Genomic DNA, 19,340 nt, shown 5'->3' on the forward strand with positions numbered 1-19,340 from the left:
AAGGTGAGGCCGATGATTCAGGGTGACCGGGCCCTCCCCCACCCCCAGATGGGCCCACTTGGGGCTCATGGACTGGAGGTCTGGGTTCCTGTCCCTCCAAACCATCCAACCCACAAGGCTTGTATCACAAATGATTGGAAAAGAGGCAGTGTCACGTAGGAGCTAGAATACGAGTAAGTCAGGGTTTTGGGTTTGAATCTCTCCTCTCCAGCTGTGGGGCTTGGGGGCAAGTCTCTCCTCTCTGAGCCTTAGTCTACTTGGACAAAAACAAGATCTTCATCCCCACCCCCCAGGGCTCTTGGGGGACTACAGATTAGTATTTAGAAAGCACATCACAGGCAATCAATAAGTAGGAAGATATTAATAGTGTTCTGGGGTTTAAAGGTAAGTCAGATCTTGTCTCTCCTCTACTCTAATGCTTCCATGGCTCCCATCTTACCCGGAATAAAAGTCATGTCTTTACGTGGCCCACGAAGTCTTACACCCTCAGGCCCCTCCCCGTTCCCTCTCTGACCTCATGTCCCACTTCTCTTCTCACCCCTCACTCCTCTCCAGCCATACTTGATTCCTTGAACATTGCCAGGATAGTCCTGCCTCAGGGCCTTTGCACCTGCTCTTCCCTTGGCCAGCTGTGCCCTTCCCCCAGATATTCCCAGGCTCCTTCCGTCTCCCCCTTCAGGTCTTTGCACATACGTCACCTTCTCAGGGAGGCCCTCTCTGATTTATTTATTTAAACTGTCCTCTTTCCTGGCTTTACTCCTTTCCTTAACACTTGTCATCATCCAACACACCATCTAGATTGTTTACTGTCCGTGTCCCCGACTAGGATACAAGTTCCTCGAGGGCAGGGATTTTTCGCCGTTTATTTGCACGGTTCCCTCAGTGCCTGGCGCAGAAGAGGCCCTCAACAGGCGCGTGTGGAAGGGGTGGCGACAGTGCTTACTACCCCAGGTGCCCATCTAGGCGCTTTAGAGATATTAGCTCATTTAGTCCTCACAGCGACCCAGTGAGGCATGCTGTTGTTTTCACCCCCATTTTGCAGATGGAGAAACTGAGGCCCAGAGAAGGGAAGTGACTTGCCCACAGCCTCACAGCTGGTGAAGGATGGAGCTGGGACTTGAACTCTGGCAGCCCAGCCCCAGTACCCACCTCTTCCCATCTTTGGGAACTGAGGGACAGTCGGATGGAGACATCAGGGGTCCTGGGAACTCTCTCCGAGTGGACCTAAAGCTCCTTGGGAGGGGGCTGTTGGTTTGGCCTCTCCTTGCTGCGGAGTAAACTCTGCCTCGTGGGGCCAGGGCTGGGTGGATGTGGGCTGGTGGGCAGGAGAGAGGGACAGAAGGTACCTTCGGCTCTGGATGATGGTGAAGCGTACACCTCCGATCAGCATCACGGCCCCCACGGTGCCAGCGATGGCCAGGCCGATGGCAGCCCCTCCTGACAGGGTGAGCGTGGGGTCCTGCTTGAAGGGCAAAGCCTCTGTGGGTTCTGCGTTGGCTTCTGGGGACCAAGGAGGGGTGAGACTGGAGATCCACCCTCCCTCCACACCCCCCACCTCCTGAGTCTCTTCAGCCCACCTGCTCCTTCCCACCCTCCTCCTTGGTGCTGGGTCCCACCCCCGCCTCCTCCCTGGTCTCCTGCCCCATCTCACCCCCACCCACCTCCCCATCATATGGAAGCCAGATGGGTCTTTTTAAAGCTCAAAACTGACCCTGTTCCTCCCCTGCTTAGAACTCTGCTGTGGCTCCCCAGCACCCTGCGGAGAGAGCCCAGCTCTGCTGACCAGCCTCATTTCTGTCCACACCTCCAATCAGTTTTCTAAGCTCACCTCTCTCTCTCACCTCCAGATCTTTGTCCGTGCTATTCCCTCTCCCTGGAAGGCCCATTTTCTCCCTATTGGCCTGGATAATTCCTATGGATCCTGGTTTCAGCTGAGATGTCACCTCCTTCAGGAAGCCCTCCTGGAACCCTAGGCTGTGTCAGCTGCCCCCTCTGGGTTCCCATAGTCCTCTGGGTTTCCCAATTCCAATCCTGCCCACTCTGTGCTCGTCACAATCTGGGGGCAAGTCTGTCCCCTCTGGACTGTGGGCCCCGTGAAGGCAGGCCTGGGGACGTCTCAGTCACCGCTGGGTCCCCATTACGGCCAGCATGGGCCTATTGAGCATAGGTGCTCAATAAACATTTTTTGATAGTTGATGAATGAATAGAGAGGGTCTTGGAAGTACTGTCATTCTGAATGAACAGGTGCTACGAGGTTTTAATTTTTGTCTCCCATTGAATTGCCCCAACACCAACTCCCGAAGCTCCCATTAGACCCCGGCTGGGTAGAGGAGGCAGCTAGTTCCGCAGGGCCCAGTCAAACCAGCCCTTCCCATGCTGGTCCAGCTCTGGACCTTTGCCCCTGCCTCCCCTGCTCCCTCTTCTCTTCTCCTGGCCAGGTCCTCTGCAACCTTCTAGTCCTGCCCCAGTCCCATGTCATCCATGACTAAATACCTTAAAAACCGTATTCAGGAGAGCAACTACTATTTAAAGTCCCTGCTGCCTGATAGGTGCCCCATGGGACCTCATTTGTGTATTATTTTTGTTCCTTACGATAACCCTGCAAAGGTAGGTGGGATCATTGTCATTTACAGAGGAAGAAACTGAGGGTCAGAGAGGGGAAGTCATTTGCCCAAAGCTGAGGAGGCGTGGAGGCAGGATTTAAACCTGGTTTCTCCCACTTCTCTGATCCCAACAGTGGCTGCTCTTGTTACAGCTGCCCAGGGCGCCACACAGACCACCACACCCAGTAACAGTCACAAAATTACTACTACTGATGACGATGATAATTGCATGGATGAGACAAGCTCAATTACTGCATCCTCATGATGTGCCGGCAATATTCCTTTAAGCTTATCTTTTTGAATGCTTACGACCACCCTCTGGAGGGGGCAGTATTATTTTCCCAGTTTTACAGATGAGGAAACCGAGGCACAAAGAAGTCAAGGCACTGATCCAAAGTCACACAGCCAGGAAGCGGTAGAGCCGGAATCCAAATTCCAGAGCCTGTGCTCGGAATCACTTGCTGCTATTATGATCCGCAGTTTTGGGAGGTGTGTGCTGAGGCTCAGAGAGGTGAAGGGGCCTTCCCACAGCCTATAACAGGCTGGCGTCAAGACCCAGGCAGCCGGGTCCAGATGGGAGCTGGGCTTTTGTTCGAGTTAAGCCTTCTTCGCGCGGTAGCCTCTCATCTGTAAAATGGGCTCACAATCCCCATCCCTCCGGGTGGATGAAGAATGGAATGGTGCCTTGGCCATGAATGGGGAAGACTGGTCACGGGCCAGCATGGGCCCCAGGGCCTGGGTGGGACTCACGTGCCAGCGAGACAGTCACGGGCTGGGAGGACAGCTGCCCCTCACTGTTCTTGGCCGTGCACACGTAGGTGCCGAGTTGCTGCCAGGACAGTCGCCGGATGATCAGCCTCTCCCCGGTGTCATAGAGCTTCCCGTCGAGGGTCCAGCTCAGCGTGGGCTCGGGGTCCCCATTCGCCAGACACCGCAGGACCACCGAGTAGTTGAGTTCACTCTGGATGACATCCTGGATGGTCTCCAGGTGAGTGATGAGCAACACTGAGCCAGGGGCAGCTGTGCAGACAGGGAGCAGGGTCACCAGGGTGAAGACGCTCAGAGAGGCTGGGCGTTTCTTCCACCCAGCACAGGGGCCATCATCCATTCATTCTTTTGCTCGTTTACCAACAAACGTGTTTGGAGTGCCTGGCACAGACACTGGGTGTAGCAGAGCTGTTGGTGTCCCACCCCATCCCCTCACCCTAACCACTTTCACCGCTGGCTCCCGCACCCCCTGTGGAAGGGCTTTTGCTGGCTGCCAGGGCCTGCTCTGCCCATATAGGCAGCAGGCCACAAGTGTGGGAGTTTAGCACACCCGGGAGCGGTCCTCCACCAACACCTGCCCAGGTTGGTGCCTAAATACCCCAGCTCCCTTGCTGTTGGGCGGGATAGCCCTGAGGAGCCCGCTCTCTACCACATCTCTGGGTTCCCCTGTGGGATTGTGCTCCAGCTGCCCACTGCCGTAATTGACCCGGGAACACAGGCTTTATGGCTCCTTCGTTTCCCGCTCCCCAGTTCTCTGCTGCTTCCCCACAAATCATCTGCCCTCAAATCCTCGCCTCCTGATCTGCTTCTGGGCGAAGTTAATCTAAGACATTGGGGCTCAGCAGTGATGAAACAGACACAGTCCCAGTCTTCATGGAGCTGATAATCGAATGGGGAGACAGTCAACAAAGAGACTAATAAATATGTAGTATGCCCGGTGGTTGTAAGGGCTTTGAGGAAAACTGAAGCAGGTGTGGGCTTGGTCTGGAGGTGAAGTAAGCAGGGAGGGCCTCTCTGAGGAGGTGGCATTTGGACAGAAACCTGAAGGAGGTGAGGGAGGAGGTCATGTGGATTTGGGGGGGGTAGAGGGGACAAAGGACAAGTGCAAAGGCCCTGAGGTGGGGGCGAGCGGAGGTTATTTCTTGTTTTTAATGATGATCATGACCCAGCACAGGAAGGAACTGTGCTTGCCCTGAGAACAGAGAGGGAAAGGGGCAGAGAGGTGCGAGGAGAGGTCAGAGGGGGAACAGGGGCAGAGCGCACAGTGCCTCAAGGGCCGTGATGAGGACTTTGACTCTTACCCTGAGTGAGACGGAGGCCAGGGATGGCCCGGCACAGAGAAGGGACATGATCTGGTGTAGGTTTGAACTGCATCCCTCTGGCTGCTGGGCATGAAATAGATTTTAGGGTTGCAGGGCGGAAATTAGGAAGAACCCAGTGACGAGGAGACTGCAGTGGTCCAGGAGAGAGTGGATAGATCAAGGTGAAGGCTGAGGAAGTGGCAGGAAGGGAGGATTATGGATTATTCTGAAGGCAGAACCCACAGCATCTGTCGAATTGGGTAGAGAAAAAGGGGAGTCAAGGGGGCCTTATACAGAGATGCCAAATACATACTCCTCACCACGGCTCTCTTTCCATATTTTTTTTCAGGTGAAAAAGACAGAGCATTAGAGAAATTAAGACTGTACGGTCCTCAGAGCCGGGCCACACGGTCAGAGGGTGGCACTGCTGGGATTTGAACCTGGGTAGGCTGACGTCGCGGCTGTGCCAGGGAACGTCCTCCCTGAGCTGATTCCCATTTCAGTGCAATGTGGTAAGTGAAGAGCAAGGAATGTTAGCACAACCAGAGAGCTCTCGGAAGCCTTCCTTGATGATACAGTGCCTGAGTTAAGCCTTGAAGGAGGAGAAAGAACCAAAGTCATGGCCACCTGTAACGGGTTCTCACTTTCAGCCGAGCACCTTTCTAAGCGCTGCCCATGTGTCAACTCATAAGCACTGCGCATGCGTCAGCTCAGGGCTCGTTAAACGGTGAGCCCGGTCCCATCCTGGCTGGTAGGTCGTGATCATCATTTAAAACAAGAAACAAAATGTCACAGGAAAAAATCAGAGTGCATTGCTTATAACAATGATGAAAGATGTCTTATGAAACTCGTCTTTCCTTTAGCTGCGGTGTGTGTAGATACAGATGTTCTGACGTGATCAAAAGTGGGCAAGAGTCCCCACTGGATTCCCAACCCCACTCCTGCCCCCCAGGTTTTCTCAGCCAGCTCCACCCACTCTTGATTGTCACTCTCTGGGGACAGATCTGTCTCCCCCAATGGACTGTGAGCCCCAGGTGGGGAGGGCAATTCCAGGCCGCCTCAGTCACCATTGTCTCCCCAACACTGCCCAGCACAGGGCTGGGCACAGGACAGCTGCTGATGGTTTGTTGGATAAATGGATAGGAAAGTGGTCACAGGAGACAGGCAGACTAGGGAGTGGGCTGGTCAGGGGGTGAGTTGCTGGGCTGATCTAGGAGCCAAATGTATTGTGGTTGGAAGGCCACTTGGCTAAGTCATTTGGATGGAGGTGAGACCCCAAGGGGATGTTCAAATAGCAACTGTGACAGAAGCTGCTGGATGTCTGCCATCATCTCTTCTCCTCTTCTCCCTTTAGTCACAGAACCCTACATCTGAACTAGATATATGGTCGCCCAGGTTAAAACTACATAACAGCTTCTCTTGCAGCTGAGTAAGGCCTTGCGAGTAGCTCTGGGCTGGGCCTTAAAGGGAAGGTGTTTTCACTGTCTCTCCCCTTTCCCTCCCCGGGACACTGGTTGAAATGCAGATGGGAACCATCTCGGGTCCTAGGATCCTGGGTCCTGAAACCTCGGAGCCACCATATCAGCCCTGAACTGCTTATGCCAGACTACTATGTGAGAGAGAACTAAACTTCCGCCTTGTTTAAGACACTTATTTTGTATCTTTGTCAGGGCACCAGAATCTGAATCCCAAATAATATGGTCTCTAAACTTCCTTCTAAGATGAATGGGTCTGGTTAACCTCAGGGCTTTGTTTTTCTGGTTCAGATATTGAAAGTTTGAGTCCAGAGCTGAATAGTTCATAAAAATATAGGTGAAGTTGAAGGTCACCACTGCCCTTCCCCAAGTGAACAAATATTTAATGAATATCTGTTGGAGGGTGTGGTAGAGCATATAAAGTGGCTGCGACACTTTGCAGCTCTTCTCGTTGAGAGGTGGTATCTATTTCCTTCCTGCGGAATCTGAGTCGGCCATGTGATGGCTTTGGCCAAAAAATGTGGCAGAAGTAACATTGTGCGAATTCTGAGCCTGGGCCTCAGGAGGCCTTGCAGCTTCAGCTCTCTCACCTCTTCACTGTCAAGTGACAAGCCCGGGCTAGGCTGCTCGTGGCCCAGTCACCCCTGTGGCCATCGTAGACCAGCCAGGGCCCCAGGTACCCACCAGCTGGTCACAGACTCACGAGTCAGCCCAGCTGAAACAAGCTGAGACCGGAGGAGTTGTCTAGGAGAATCCTGAGCTCAAAAATATAGTGGATTCTCATTATTCATTGTAGTAAAGTTCTGCAAAGAAACTGTGAACACTGAATTAGCAAATACTGAACCATTGCTCCAAGAGGGAACTCAGAGATAGGTTCCTGGTAATGACATTTTCAGCAACAAATCAAGACATAGCCTTCTTTTATGTATATTTCTGTCTAAAGATACCTTAATTAAAATATATTGTTGATTCGTTAACATTGAACTCATGGCCAGTGGCGTTATAACTCGTGCCTGAACAAAGCTTATCTGACACATGTATTTTCTCCGTAAGGCACATCCCAACCTTCTTGGTGTACTTGGGAACTCTAGACAGCACTGCAGCATTGCACTTGGGAGCATCTTAAACAGCAAGGTCACCAAAAAGAAGCACAAAAATGCAATAATTGTGGCATTAAGTATACTGCAAAAAGGACACTTGTTTACAGTATGAGAGCTAAAACGAGAAAGCAGAGTGTCATCTTTTTTCACCTCAGTTGGGTACTATGTGTTGGGCGATTCAAATTTTTCACCACTCTATGCTTCTCTGCAGAATGACCCCTAATGCCCCAGGAGAATTGATTTTGGGGTTGCAAATAACTTCTAGCACCTTGGGAAATTTGCAAGTTCAGCACCCCTGAAATGGCTGTTGTTTTAAGCTCTGGGGTGGTTTGTTAAGTAGCCATAAATTACTGGCATAGAACATGTCCTGCTGGGGCCCTGCTGGGATCCAGTGGCCTAAGAACTGGGATGCTCCCTTCCCATCGGGGACCCCCATTCACCCTTGCTTTGTAGCTGCTCCTTCGCACTCCTGCGTCCCCTGATGCTTTCAGGAACTACAGTGTAGCTGCCTGAGTCTTGAGTCATCAGGTTTTTGATGCCCAGGCTGTCTCGGCTGCCTGGTATCTCCTGGCCAGTGTGACCAGGCCCTGGGGGGCCCTCTGGAGAAAAGATCATGGCTTCCGGCTGAGCTTTGTGTCCCCAGAACCGAGAAGTGGTGAGAATGCCATGGAGGCTCCCAGGGGTGTTCAGGTGGGCACGGGTTCCTTTGGTCCAAGGGTCCATCTGGGCAGAGACGGGCAGCTCCAAGGAGACAGAGCAGGTGCAGGACGTGAGCAGAGTGCCTTGGAGGAGGCGAGAAGGAAGCGCAGGGAGCACGGAGAGCAAGTGAGCACCAAGGCGAGATGCTGACCCAGCAGGTAACCCTTCCTGAGCTGGTGGGTGTATAAGTGTGGCTCTGCAAGTGTTGATGACAACAATGGGAACGATAAAAATAGTAGTAGAAATAAAAGGAACATTCACCGAGTATCTGCTATGAGCCAGACCATGCTCTATATGTTAAATGTATAGGAACTTGTTTATTCCTTACATCAGTTTCACAAAGCACATATTACTGTTCCTCTGGATGTTTTGGATATCTCCTCTCCACCCTTCCCTGCCCTGCTCTGTGCCCCAAAAGGCTGACTTCTCTGGACTGCACTATTGGGGATCCCTCACCGTCTGCTTCCGGTTGGCTTTGGCCAGTGGGAGCACTGGCAGGAGAAGGGAGGATAGGAAGGAAATTGAGGTTGAGGCAATTTTTCCCACAGTTCCCACTCTCCCCCGTCACCCTGGGTTGACTGTGTCCCTCTATTAAAGCTCACAGCTCTCACTGGAAGGGGTTAGGAATTGAATCATGTCCCCCACAAAGACGCATTCAAATCCTAATGCTCAGTCCTGTGGATGTGATCCCATTTGTAAATAGGATCTTTGAAGTTATTATTAGTCCAGAGTGAATGAGGGTGGGCCTCAATCCAATATGACTGGGGCTCTTATAAGCCGAGGAAGTTTGGACAGAGCTGGAGACAGATGGGGGAGAGAGGCGGCACGGGACAGAGGCAGAGCCTGAGTTCTGGATCGCCGCTGAGCCAGCACCAGAACGCGACAGACATCAGAGGAAGCTTGGCCCTGTCAGCACCTTGATTTTGGACTCCCAGCATCCCTAACTCTGAGATAATAGATTCCTGTTGCTCAGTCCCACAGTCAGTGGCATTTGTTACAGCAGCCCTGGCAGACTAAGACAGGAGGCCCTCTCCATACACTCCTCTCTTTGGGTGTTGGGGTTTAAGCCTCTTATGGCTTCTAGCCCAGGGATGGTAACAGCTCCCTGCTGTCATCGGACCCTGAATGCTGCGCAATTCCCATGCTGGTTTACCAGTTCACTGCTCACGGCTCTGTACAGTCCTTTTATTAAACCCTTCTCAGTTACCCCCTCTGAGTAGGCCATCTTTTTTTGCCAAGACTGATGCTGTATTATACCTCTTTTCCAGAGGAGGAAATGGAGACGCAGAGAATTCAAGTCATTTGTCTAGATGTCATAGGCAGTAAATGGCAGAGCTGTGAAGCATATCCAGGCAGATGAAATTCTCAGCCATTAAATTGCACTGTCCAGCGCCCCCTCTACCCTCCCTAGTTTTGGTTTCTCTTACTTCTTTTCATTCAGTGTCCATATTTTCTGGAGCTTGATGTTGAACCCTTGGAATTTGGCTCCATATCTCATGCACTTACCCACTGCCTTGTGGGAATGGCAACTGTTGTCATAAGAACACAAGCTCCAGCTGTAGAAGACTGAAAAATTTGACCACATAAAAATAAAAAGAAATTTTTGCAAGGTAAAAAAAAAATATCATGCACAAAGTCAAAAGAGCAATGACATACCAGGAAGAGTTATCTGCAACTGGTATCACACACAAAGAGATGATTTCACTAATATATAAAGAGCTCCTAGAAATCAATAAGAAAGATATCAACAGCCAAATACAAAAATATGCAAAGGGTAAGAGACGGCAGATCATAGAAAAGAAAATTCAAATGTCTCTTCACATAGGCAAAAATGCTCAGTTCTGCTCATAGTAAGAAAAATGCAAATTAAATGCAAATTAAAACAAATGGAGATAATATTTCTACCTATCAGATTGGCAAAGATCTAAAAGTGTGATGGTTCATTGTGTTGGCAAGGCTGAGGGCTGAACTTGCACACACTGCTGGTGCAACGACTACAGGGTTCAGAGGGCAATTTGGCAAAATCTTTCAAAATTACAAATTCTGATATCCTTCGACCCTATAATTAAACACCAAGGAATGCCTTCTACAGATACACATGCACAGTGTGAAATGACTGATGTACAAAGTTATTGCATCTTATTTACAATAGCAAAGGACTGGAAATACTTAACTATCTGTCAACAGGGAACTGATTAAATAATTTGTGGTTCATTCTCACAATGGAATAATACACAGAGAAAGATGAAAATCCCTATAATCTAAGAGAAGTAATTTAAGACATTAATACAGTCTATATCATATGCTACTGTTTGTGTAAAAAAGGGAGAAAACTAAATATATATTTGCATTTGTTTGTAAATGCATAAAAAAACTGAAAGGATACACAAAAACATTTGTTATCTATTTGTTCGTCTGTGGGGGCGGGTAGGGATGTGGGGAACCAGGTGGGAGGGGTGGGAGAAAGACTTCAGTGGGGGCCTTTTTATATATCTTTGAGATTTGAACCATGGGGATGTATAACGCATTGAAAAATTAAGTAAAATTTGAATTAAACAAATAAGAGAGTATTCGCTAGGTTCTTTTAATCGTCCCTCCCACACATGCTTGCGTGCACACACACAAATTCACACACGCCAGGTGGCAGGCTCCAGAGCCAGACTGCCCAAGTGCAAGTACTATTATTTCCTAGTGCTTGTGACTCTGGAAAAGGTACATAACCTCCTTGAGCCTCAGTTTCCTTATCTCTAAAAGGCGAATAATAATGCACCTCCTTCATATGACTTGGTGAGGATTCAAGGATCTACTTTAGATCAGTGATCTTTAAAGAACAATCATTCTCAACCGGGAGGATTTTGCCCTTCTGGGGCCATTTTGTCCCCTGGGGGCCATTTGGCTATGTCTGGAGACGTTTTTGGTTGTTACAAGCAGGGGTGGGGGATGGGGGTGGGCGTTGCTCCTGGCGCCTAGGGGGTCTGCTGCTCGATATCCTAATGCACAGGATGATCCCCTCCCCAAGGTGAAAGAATTATGTGGCTCCAAATGTCAGTGGTGCTCGAGGAACCCTGATCTAACGCTTGTAAAGGGCTTACAACAGTGCCCTGACGTGGCACTGACGTGGCGATTGCAGGATAAACACTTGACGTTGTAATTATCATCATCATTATTATTTCTGCAAAGATGGAGTGTGCTGCAAATGTGCCTTTTAAAGATCTCGTGAACAAGCAATGTAAAAAGTGGTTATGTTTTGAAGATCAGAAATGCATGCTTATAGAACAAATAGCCATTTACAGAACAATCGTAAAACACCAGCTCTCTTTGCAGTTCGTGACAGAGAAATGATGGCTTTAGGCAGCACCTCCTGGGGGCAGATTCAAATGTGCTGTGCTCTGGAAGCTTCAGAAAGGCGCTTGGGGGATCCTGTGAAGCTGAGTGCCAGGGATCTCGCCAGACTTCCACCCATTACCTCCCTGAGCCCCCTTGACCACTCTGAGGTTGGTGCTAGTTCTGTTTTACAGGCAAGGAAACTGAGGCACAGCAAGCTTGAGTCTCAGACTCAAGGTCACGAGCGGAGAGCTGGGAGTTGCCCCACCGTAGTATCTCATGGGGGGCTCACTGCCTCCCTCCCACCTCCATTGAGTTTCTCTCTGAATCGGCAGCTGGTGCGGCTTTTCTCAGTGACCACGTTACTCCCCTGCTCATAAACCTCCCATGGCTCCCCAGTTCCCTGAGGACACAGTCAGGCTCCCTGGCATGGTACTGCTGCTAAATCTCCTGTGCTCACATCCCCTTATTCTCTACACCAATCAGACAAACTCCCTGCAGTTGCTCTGGACTCGCCCATGCCTTTCTCCCTACCTTGAAGGCCTGTTAGGGATCGAATTGAGTCCCCCAAAAAGAAACGGTCAAGTCCTCACCCCAGGTCCTGTGAATGTGAACTTATTTGCAAACAATCTTTGAAGATGTTAAGATGAGGCCAAACGGGAAATTTGGACACAGACAGAGACACACACACACACACACACACACACACACAGAGAGAGAGAGAGAGAGAGAGAGAGAGAGAGCTATGTGATGGATGCAGATGGGAGTTATGCAGCCCCAGGCCAGGAAGCCCCGGGAGCCACCAGAAGCCGGGAGAGGCAAGGAAGGAAGAGGGAGCACAGTCCTGCTGACACCTTGGTTTTGGACCTGAGCCTCAGAAGGTGTGAGAATGAATTTCTGTTACTTAAGCCAAGCAGCCTGGTTTCACAGCACCCCTGGCAAACCAAGACAAGTCTGTTCTCCCAGTCTTTATCCATGATTCATTTTTCTGCTCAGACATCCCCTCTTCCGAAGCCTCCCCTGCCCCCAGGTGTACTACAGTGTTCAGGTAGGCACCTGCACTGACGGATGGGGTGATGGGAGCTCTTGTCACAAAATGTCAGGAATAAAGAGTCATTCCCAAGAACCTGCTCAGAGTTTTCTTTTTCTGTCCTGATGGAACACAAAGCACAGGGATGCATTTGCATAACGGATGCCATGTGTTTTTGAGGCTCTGCTTTGATTTTGACAGCCCTGAGAGGTCTCCCCTGGCCACCACCTCCTCATCTTCAGGCTTGACCTCTGCCCTCTGCAGTCCTTCCCTCTCCCTTGCCCCAGGCCCACCCACTCTGGGTCATCGCTGTCTGGTGACAGGTCTGTCTTCCCCACTGGGCTGGGGCTGTCTTGGTCACTGCTGTGATCCCACAGCATCCCGCACAGGCTGGGCACAGACTGGGCATCAGGGAATGTTTGTTGGATAAACGGCCAAAGGGGAAGATCCTAACTCATCCAGCCTGCATCCCTGGGATCGAGTTCTGACTCTGACAAAACTGCAGGCACCTGGTGATTCGGGGGGTGTCCCAAAAGCATCATGAGCAGAAGACCACGTGTTTTAGCAATGTTGGGAATTGAGCTCTGTCTTCCATAAAAGGCCACAAAACACCCTGGTTCTGTGAATGTGAACCCATTTGTAATAGGACCTCTGAAGATGTTGTTAGTTAAGGTGTGCCCAACTGAATCAGTAAGTGATAGTAGAGTCAGGGGGATTCAATGAGATCAGGAATTTTCAGGGCTAAGGACAGCCTAAATTAGGTATTAGCACACCCAGCCTGACCCCAACTGAATCAGGATGGGTCTGTCTTAATCCCTTTACTGGAGGCCTTATAGAGAAGGCCCCGGGAAAAAGTCAACAGAACCTGGAAGAGAAAGGAGAAGATCCCTCCACGTGCACTGCCACATGATGGAAGGGCCAAGGTACCAAAGATCTCCGGCCAGCCAGAAAATACTGACCCCGGGAGGAAGCAAGCCTCCCAGCCTCTGCAACCGTGAGCCAATAATTCCTGATGGGGAGCCCACCCATTGGGTGGTATTTGTTTTAGCATCTGGGAAACTAAAACAGCGACACTTTCTCCAGTCAAGGTAGAACATGGTTCCATTTATAGACTGAGACCTCCCCACCTGGGTCCATAACCCTGACTCTACTACCACTTACTGCTTCTGTGCCTTGGGCCTCGGGATCCCCGTTCACCCAGGAGGGAGATGCAATGAGATCGGGAATTTTCAGGGTTGAGGACAGCCTAAATTAGGTTTTGCATGCCCAGCCTGTCCCAAACTGAAAGCATCTGCCGGCCTCGCCCACACCCGTGTCTCTCTCTTATTTCCAGTTTCTTCCAGGGAGAAGTACAGCCCCGCCTGCCCTCTCCCTGCTCTCTCAGGCAACTTCACTCCCTCCCCCCCACTAGCTGCAAGTTGCTTAGACCTTACCCTGCACTTGTGCATCGCATCTGGAACATTCCTGCATCCCCTTTTCTACACAATGGCTTCAACTGAGCCTTTATTGAGACTTAACTATATCTATATTTTACAGCTTTATTGAGATATAATGCACATACCATACAATTATCCCATTTAAAGCGCACAATTCAATGGCTTTTAGTATATTCAGAGTTGTGCAAATATCACCACTATCCATTTTAGAACATTTTCATCACTCCAACAAAAACCATGCTCCCCTTAGCTGTCATTCTCCAATCTCTCCATCTCCCCCAGCCCTAGCGACCACTAATCTACTGTCCATCTCTCTAGATTTGCCCATTCTGGACATTTCATATAAATGGAATTAAAAACCACAAAGTGGTCCTTTGTGTCTGGCTTCCTTCACTTAGCATCACGGTTTCAAGGTTCATCTATATCATAGCATGAATCAGTACTTGAATCCTTTTTTTGTGTTGTTGAATAATATTCCATTGTATGGATGTGCCACATTTTATTCATCCACATATCAGTTGAAGGAAAAATATTTTCAAAATTTCAGAAAATTTGTTTATAGCAGAAAATTTAGACACCTGGAGATATGTATTACATTTTTAGAGATTTTCTTTTCTTTTTCAAGCTTTGTTTCTTCTTACTGTTTCTATTTATTTTAAACAAAAACACAAAAAATGGGAATATATTCAGCAACTCTTAAAACGTATTATATACAGCAACTGCTAAAGAAGCTGATAAAGAGAACATACTTCAATTACAGATGTGACTGAAATACACTTGGTTAGGACCAGGGTAAATCAGAATACAGGGTAAAGGATGATATTGACTGTATTTTAAAAGTTCAACTTCTGTATGAGACCAAAGGAAGAGACACTTTTTTGGTATCAAATTTAAATTTTCTGTAGCACATTAATTTAACCTGTACAGTTTACTTAAACAACACAATTACATGGAACCTAGAACAGAGAATGAGATCCTGTTATTCTATACAGGTTAATGTAATACCCTGACACATTTCAGAGTATTTGGCACAGAAAATAAGAAAGTATTTACAAAGTCCCCTTGAGTGACTGGTGAAAAATGTGGAACTATTAAACGGATAGTCTTTCAAGCATTAGGGACTCCCATTTTAATAAGCCAAGCCCTTGATCTTATTCCTGCAAAGGAGAAGCTAAACCAACCTATGAGTGTGCCTAAGAGTCACCCCCAGTAAACCTCTTTTGTTGCTCAGATGTGACCTCTTTCTGTAAGCCAACTCTGCAAATAAACTCACTGCCCTCCCCCCTATGTGGGACATGACTCCCAGGAATATAAATCTCCCTGGTAATGTGGGACAAGACTCACAGGGATGAGTCTGGCCCTGCTATTGTGGGATTGAGAATGACTTCTGGACCAAAAGGGGAAAGAAATGGAACAAAATAAAGTTTCAATGGCTGAGAGATTTCAAATAGAGTCAAGAGGTCATTCTGAAGGTTATTCCTATATAGCTATTCCTTTGTAGTTTTTAGTGTATTAGAATAGCTAGAAGAAAATCCTGGAATCTGTTGAACCGTAATCCAGAAGACTTGATTCTTGATGATCACTGTATAGTGCATAGCCTTTATCATGTGACCGTGTAATTGTGAAAACCTTGTGATGATACTCCGTTTACCCAGTATATGGGCAAATGAATCATAAAACAAAGACAAAAATATATATAAATAATGGGGGCGGTATAAGGGGTGTGGGAAGTTTTGGGTGCTCTTTTTTATTTTTATGTTTTTCTTTATTTTGGAGTAATGACAATGTTCTAAAATTTATTGTGGCAATGAATGTACAAATATATGATGATACGGTGAGCCATTGATTGTATACTTTGGATGGATTACATGGTGTATGAATATATTTCAATAAAACTGAATTTAAAAAAAGTATTACAAAAGCATTCCATACTTTTCACTGTAGAATAATTTGGAAAGTAAACTAAGAAGGAGTTTAAAAAAAAATCCCTAGTTCTAACATACAAAGGGAAACATTTTGGGGAGTACTTTCCTTTGAAAGTTTTTTCATTACTTTAAGTTTTTTTTTTTTTTAAATTCAGTTTTATTGAAATATATTCACATACCATACAATCATCCATGGTATACAATCAACTGTTCACAGTATGATCATATAGTTATGCATTCATCACCATAATCTATTTCTGAACATTTTCCTCTCATCAGAAAGAATCAGAATAAGAATAAAAAATAAAAGTAAAAAAAGAACACCCAAACCATCCCCCCCATCCCACCCTATTTGTCATTTAGTTTTTACTCCCATTTTTCTACTCATCCATCCATACACTAGATAAAGGGAGTGTGATCCACAAGGTTTTCACAATCACACTGTCACCCCTCGTAATCTACATTATTATATAACCGTCTTCAGGAGTCCAGACTGCTGGGTTGGAGTTTGGTAGTTTCAGGTATTTACTTCTAGCTATTCCAATACATTAAAACCTAAGAGGTGTTATCTATATAGTGCACAAGAATGTCCACCGGAGTGACCTCTCGACTCCATTTGAAATCTCTCAGCCACTGAAACTATTTCGTCTCATTTTGCATCCCCCTTTTGGTTAAGAAGATATTCTCAGTCCCACGATTCCAGCTCCACATTCATCCCCGGGAGTCATACTCTGCGTTGCCAGGGAGATTTACACCCCTGGGAGTCGGGTCCCACATAGCGGGGAGGGCAGTGAGTTCACCTGCCGAGATGGCTCAGTTAGAGAGAGAGAGGGCCACATCTGAGCAACAAAGAGGTACTCAGGGGGAGACTCTTAGGCACCATTATATGCAAGTTTAGCCTCTCCTTTGCAGCAATGAGCTTCATAAGGGCAAGTCCCATGATCGAGGGCTCAGCACATCAAACTGCCAGTCCCAATGTTTGTGACAACATCAACACCAGTCCAGGTGAAGAAGTCCAACACTTCTGCAGCTTCCCCCAGCTCCTTGGGGTGGGGGGAGGAGGCTGTAAACATATTTTTTATTCTCTGCCCAAATTACTTTGAGATGTGTCACTATTTCACTCTAATCTATACTAACCTGCCGTATCTCACTTCCCATTCAAATTTCCATGTAATTGTGGTGTTTGAACAAACTGACTGTAGCGTTCTACTGTTTAGAAAATATAGATCCTGCACCAAATAGACATCTCTTCCTTTGGTCTCACATGGAAGTTGAAGTTTTAAAACACAGTCAGTTTTGACCTTTACCCTTTGGCCCAGTTTTAATCACACAAGTGCTTCTCCTTTAAAAAAATAATTAGAACCAGATAAAGCCATACCTACCTTTGAACTCCACACTGGGACTTGCCCCCCTGCCCCCCACTCTGCAGGTATATGCTGCTATCCAGATTGTTACTTGTGTTTACAGAGTTGAAATTATATCATGAGTACATTTTTTGCAACCTGCTTATTTTTTTCTCTGAACATGATATCATAAACATTTCTCCCCTGTCATTGCAAACACTTTAAGCCACTTTCTAATAGCTGGCTGCTATTTTACCAAGTGGCCCTGTCAATCCTTCACTTGACCAGTGAGTGTTTCTTGGATGCCTACTACGTGTACTTGATCCTTTAATTGATTCAACCTCTTCTACTGGGCATTTGGGGATCTAAAAAAAAATCTATTCTAAATAACTGTGCTCCTGTAAAATAACATTTCTGGAATCATCTCAATGATTCTAGCTGTGAAATTCCATCCTTTACCTGACACATCTAAAAAAAATGAATATTTTAAATATATATTTTATTTATATTACATTTATATGTATTATATATAAAATATAATTATATGCAAGCATATATAAAATAGAATGTTAAATGTGACTCCTCCCATTGTCTCACAATCTCCATAGAGGCCCTAAAAGCTCAGTGAATCAACAGACACCCAGTGGTGGTCTAGATAAAAGGGGCTCCTGTCCTGGGTTCTACCAGCACTGATCCATCTGTCTCATCCAGTCCTTGGGGGCACGGAGGGAGGAAGTGATTCGTGGGGAGGCTTCCATGGGAAGGGTGGAGAATCTGAAGACCCCCCAATGGGTGAGGGGCTGGGTTTCTCTCCCACCTTGGCCAAGGCAAATGCAGCTCCTGGGGAACCTCTTCGAGAGCCTGAGGCGTATCCTCTGGAGTTTGGGGCATGTGGGAACTTATACCTATGAATGTCTACAGGTGAGGGATGGGATGGAAGAGGCAGGTGGGGTGGAAGAGGCTGGTGGGACAGAGGAAATAGAGGGCTGGGGGAAGAATGGCCTGCACCTCTAGAGTTTGGCAGGATAAAGATGTCTGCATGTTTCCCACAAGACAGAGGTGGGTACCTCAGAAGGGAGCCCGCTGGAGGCTGTCTTATCAGAGACCCTCACCTGAGAGCCTTGCTGCTGGTGACCGTGGGAGACAGCAGTGAGCTTCCAGCAGGCCCATTTCATGGAAACTTGGAAGCATGCTCTCCAGTGATAAAGGGCCCCCCAACACCCCAAAGCCCTGGAAAAGTCCATCAACTGCTCCTCAGCCAAGGCAAAAGGCCTTGAATCTGTATTTCAGCTACAGCAGCCAAGTAGAAACTTTCTTGTCCCCTTTCTTCTTTCTGCCCCCTGCCCATGACCCTGAGGGGCCACAGGCATCAGCTCAGGGTGGGGAGAAAGGACACAAAGAGAGAAATAGGGAAGGGGCCCACCAGATCTCCTTCTGCCCCGCAGTCTGTTGCAGGCCTGAGCTGGGGATGGGGAGAAGCTTTACCCTGGCTAGAGTTTGGGGTTTTGGTGTTACACAGAATTGAACTTTTTAAGACCTGGAAAGAGAGGGGATTCATTTACTATCTGAGAGGCAGATGTGTGTGGTCTCTGGAAAGTGTGAGCTCAGTAAATAGACCATCTGGGTTCATGGCCTCCTTCTGCCACTTCCAAGCTGTGTGACCTTAGGAAGTCACTTACACTCTCTGAGACTCAGTTTCCCCCTCCTGAAAGGAGGATCATCTAATTCCTGCCTCAAAGGTTTGTGTTAAGAATTACACATTAGTACACGTAAAGTGCTGAGAACAGCCTGGCATGGAGAAGGGCTCAGTCATGATGGCCTGTTACTGTTATTATTATTTTTAATTGTCCTCTTGCTGCTGCTGATGTTGTGGACAGCTGGCGTGAGTCAGGGTGCACTGGTGGAAAGGTGTTGGGTTAGGGGCCTGGATTCTGACACTGCCCCCTGCCAGTTGTATGGTCTTGGGCTGGTGACCCCTGCCCCTCTCAGCGCCTCACTTTCCTCTTTTGGAAAAGGGAACAACAGCACTGCCTTCTAGGGCTTTCCAGAGCCCTCCTGCGTTGGCCTCCTGGGCTACATGGACTTTGACCAGAGTCCGGTCTCTGAGCGGGGGCGACTTCGACTTGGACAGTGACTCTCCCCACGGGTGTCTCCTTGCCTCCAGCCCGTGGCCAAGCCGCCGTCTCCCACTCACTGCTAGGAGCAGCCTCTTCCAGGCAGGGCCGTAGCTGGGCCCGGCGTCCAGAGGACACGTCATGCTGCGATCTGTCCCGGGCGTGGAAGGGAGCGCTCCCCACCCCGCTGAGCAGCGCAGTCCGCTAAGCGCCCTGACCCCG

General features: G+C 48.2%; 1 protein-coding gene across 1 annotated transcript; it reads right to left on the bottom strand.

The window, feature by feature from the left end:
• Nucleotides 1-879: 879 nt before the first annotated feature.
• Nucleotides 880-19,261, bottom strand: IGSF23 (immunoglobulin superfamily member 23). Its single transcript, XM_037819213.1, has 5 exons — nt 19,033-19,261; nt 7,688-8,092; nt 3,354-3,623; nt 1,347-1,500; nt 880-886 (listed from the first exon to the last, which is right to left on the bottom strand). The coding sequence occupies exons 1-5, from the start codon at nt 19,259-19,261 to the stop codon at nt 880-882; spliced, it is 1,065 nt and encodes a 354-aa protein (XP_037675141.1).
• Between the last annotated feature and the right edge of the window lie 79 nt (nt 19,262-19,340).

This window comes from Choloepus didactylus, chromosome 27, assembly GCF_015220235.1.
Source record: "Choloepus didactylus isolate mChoDid1 chromosome 27, mChoDid1.pri, whole genome shotgun sequence".
Taxonomy (NCBI): domain Eukaryota; kingdom Metazoa; phylum Chordata; class Mammalia; order Pilosa; family Megalonychidae; genus Choloepus; species Choloepus didactylus.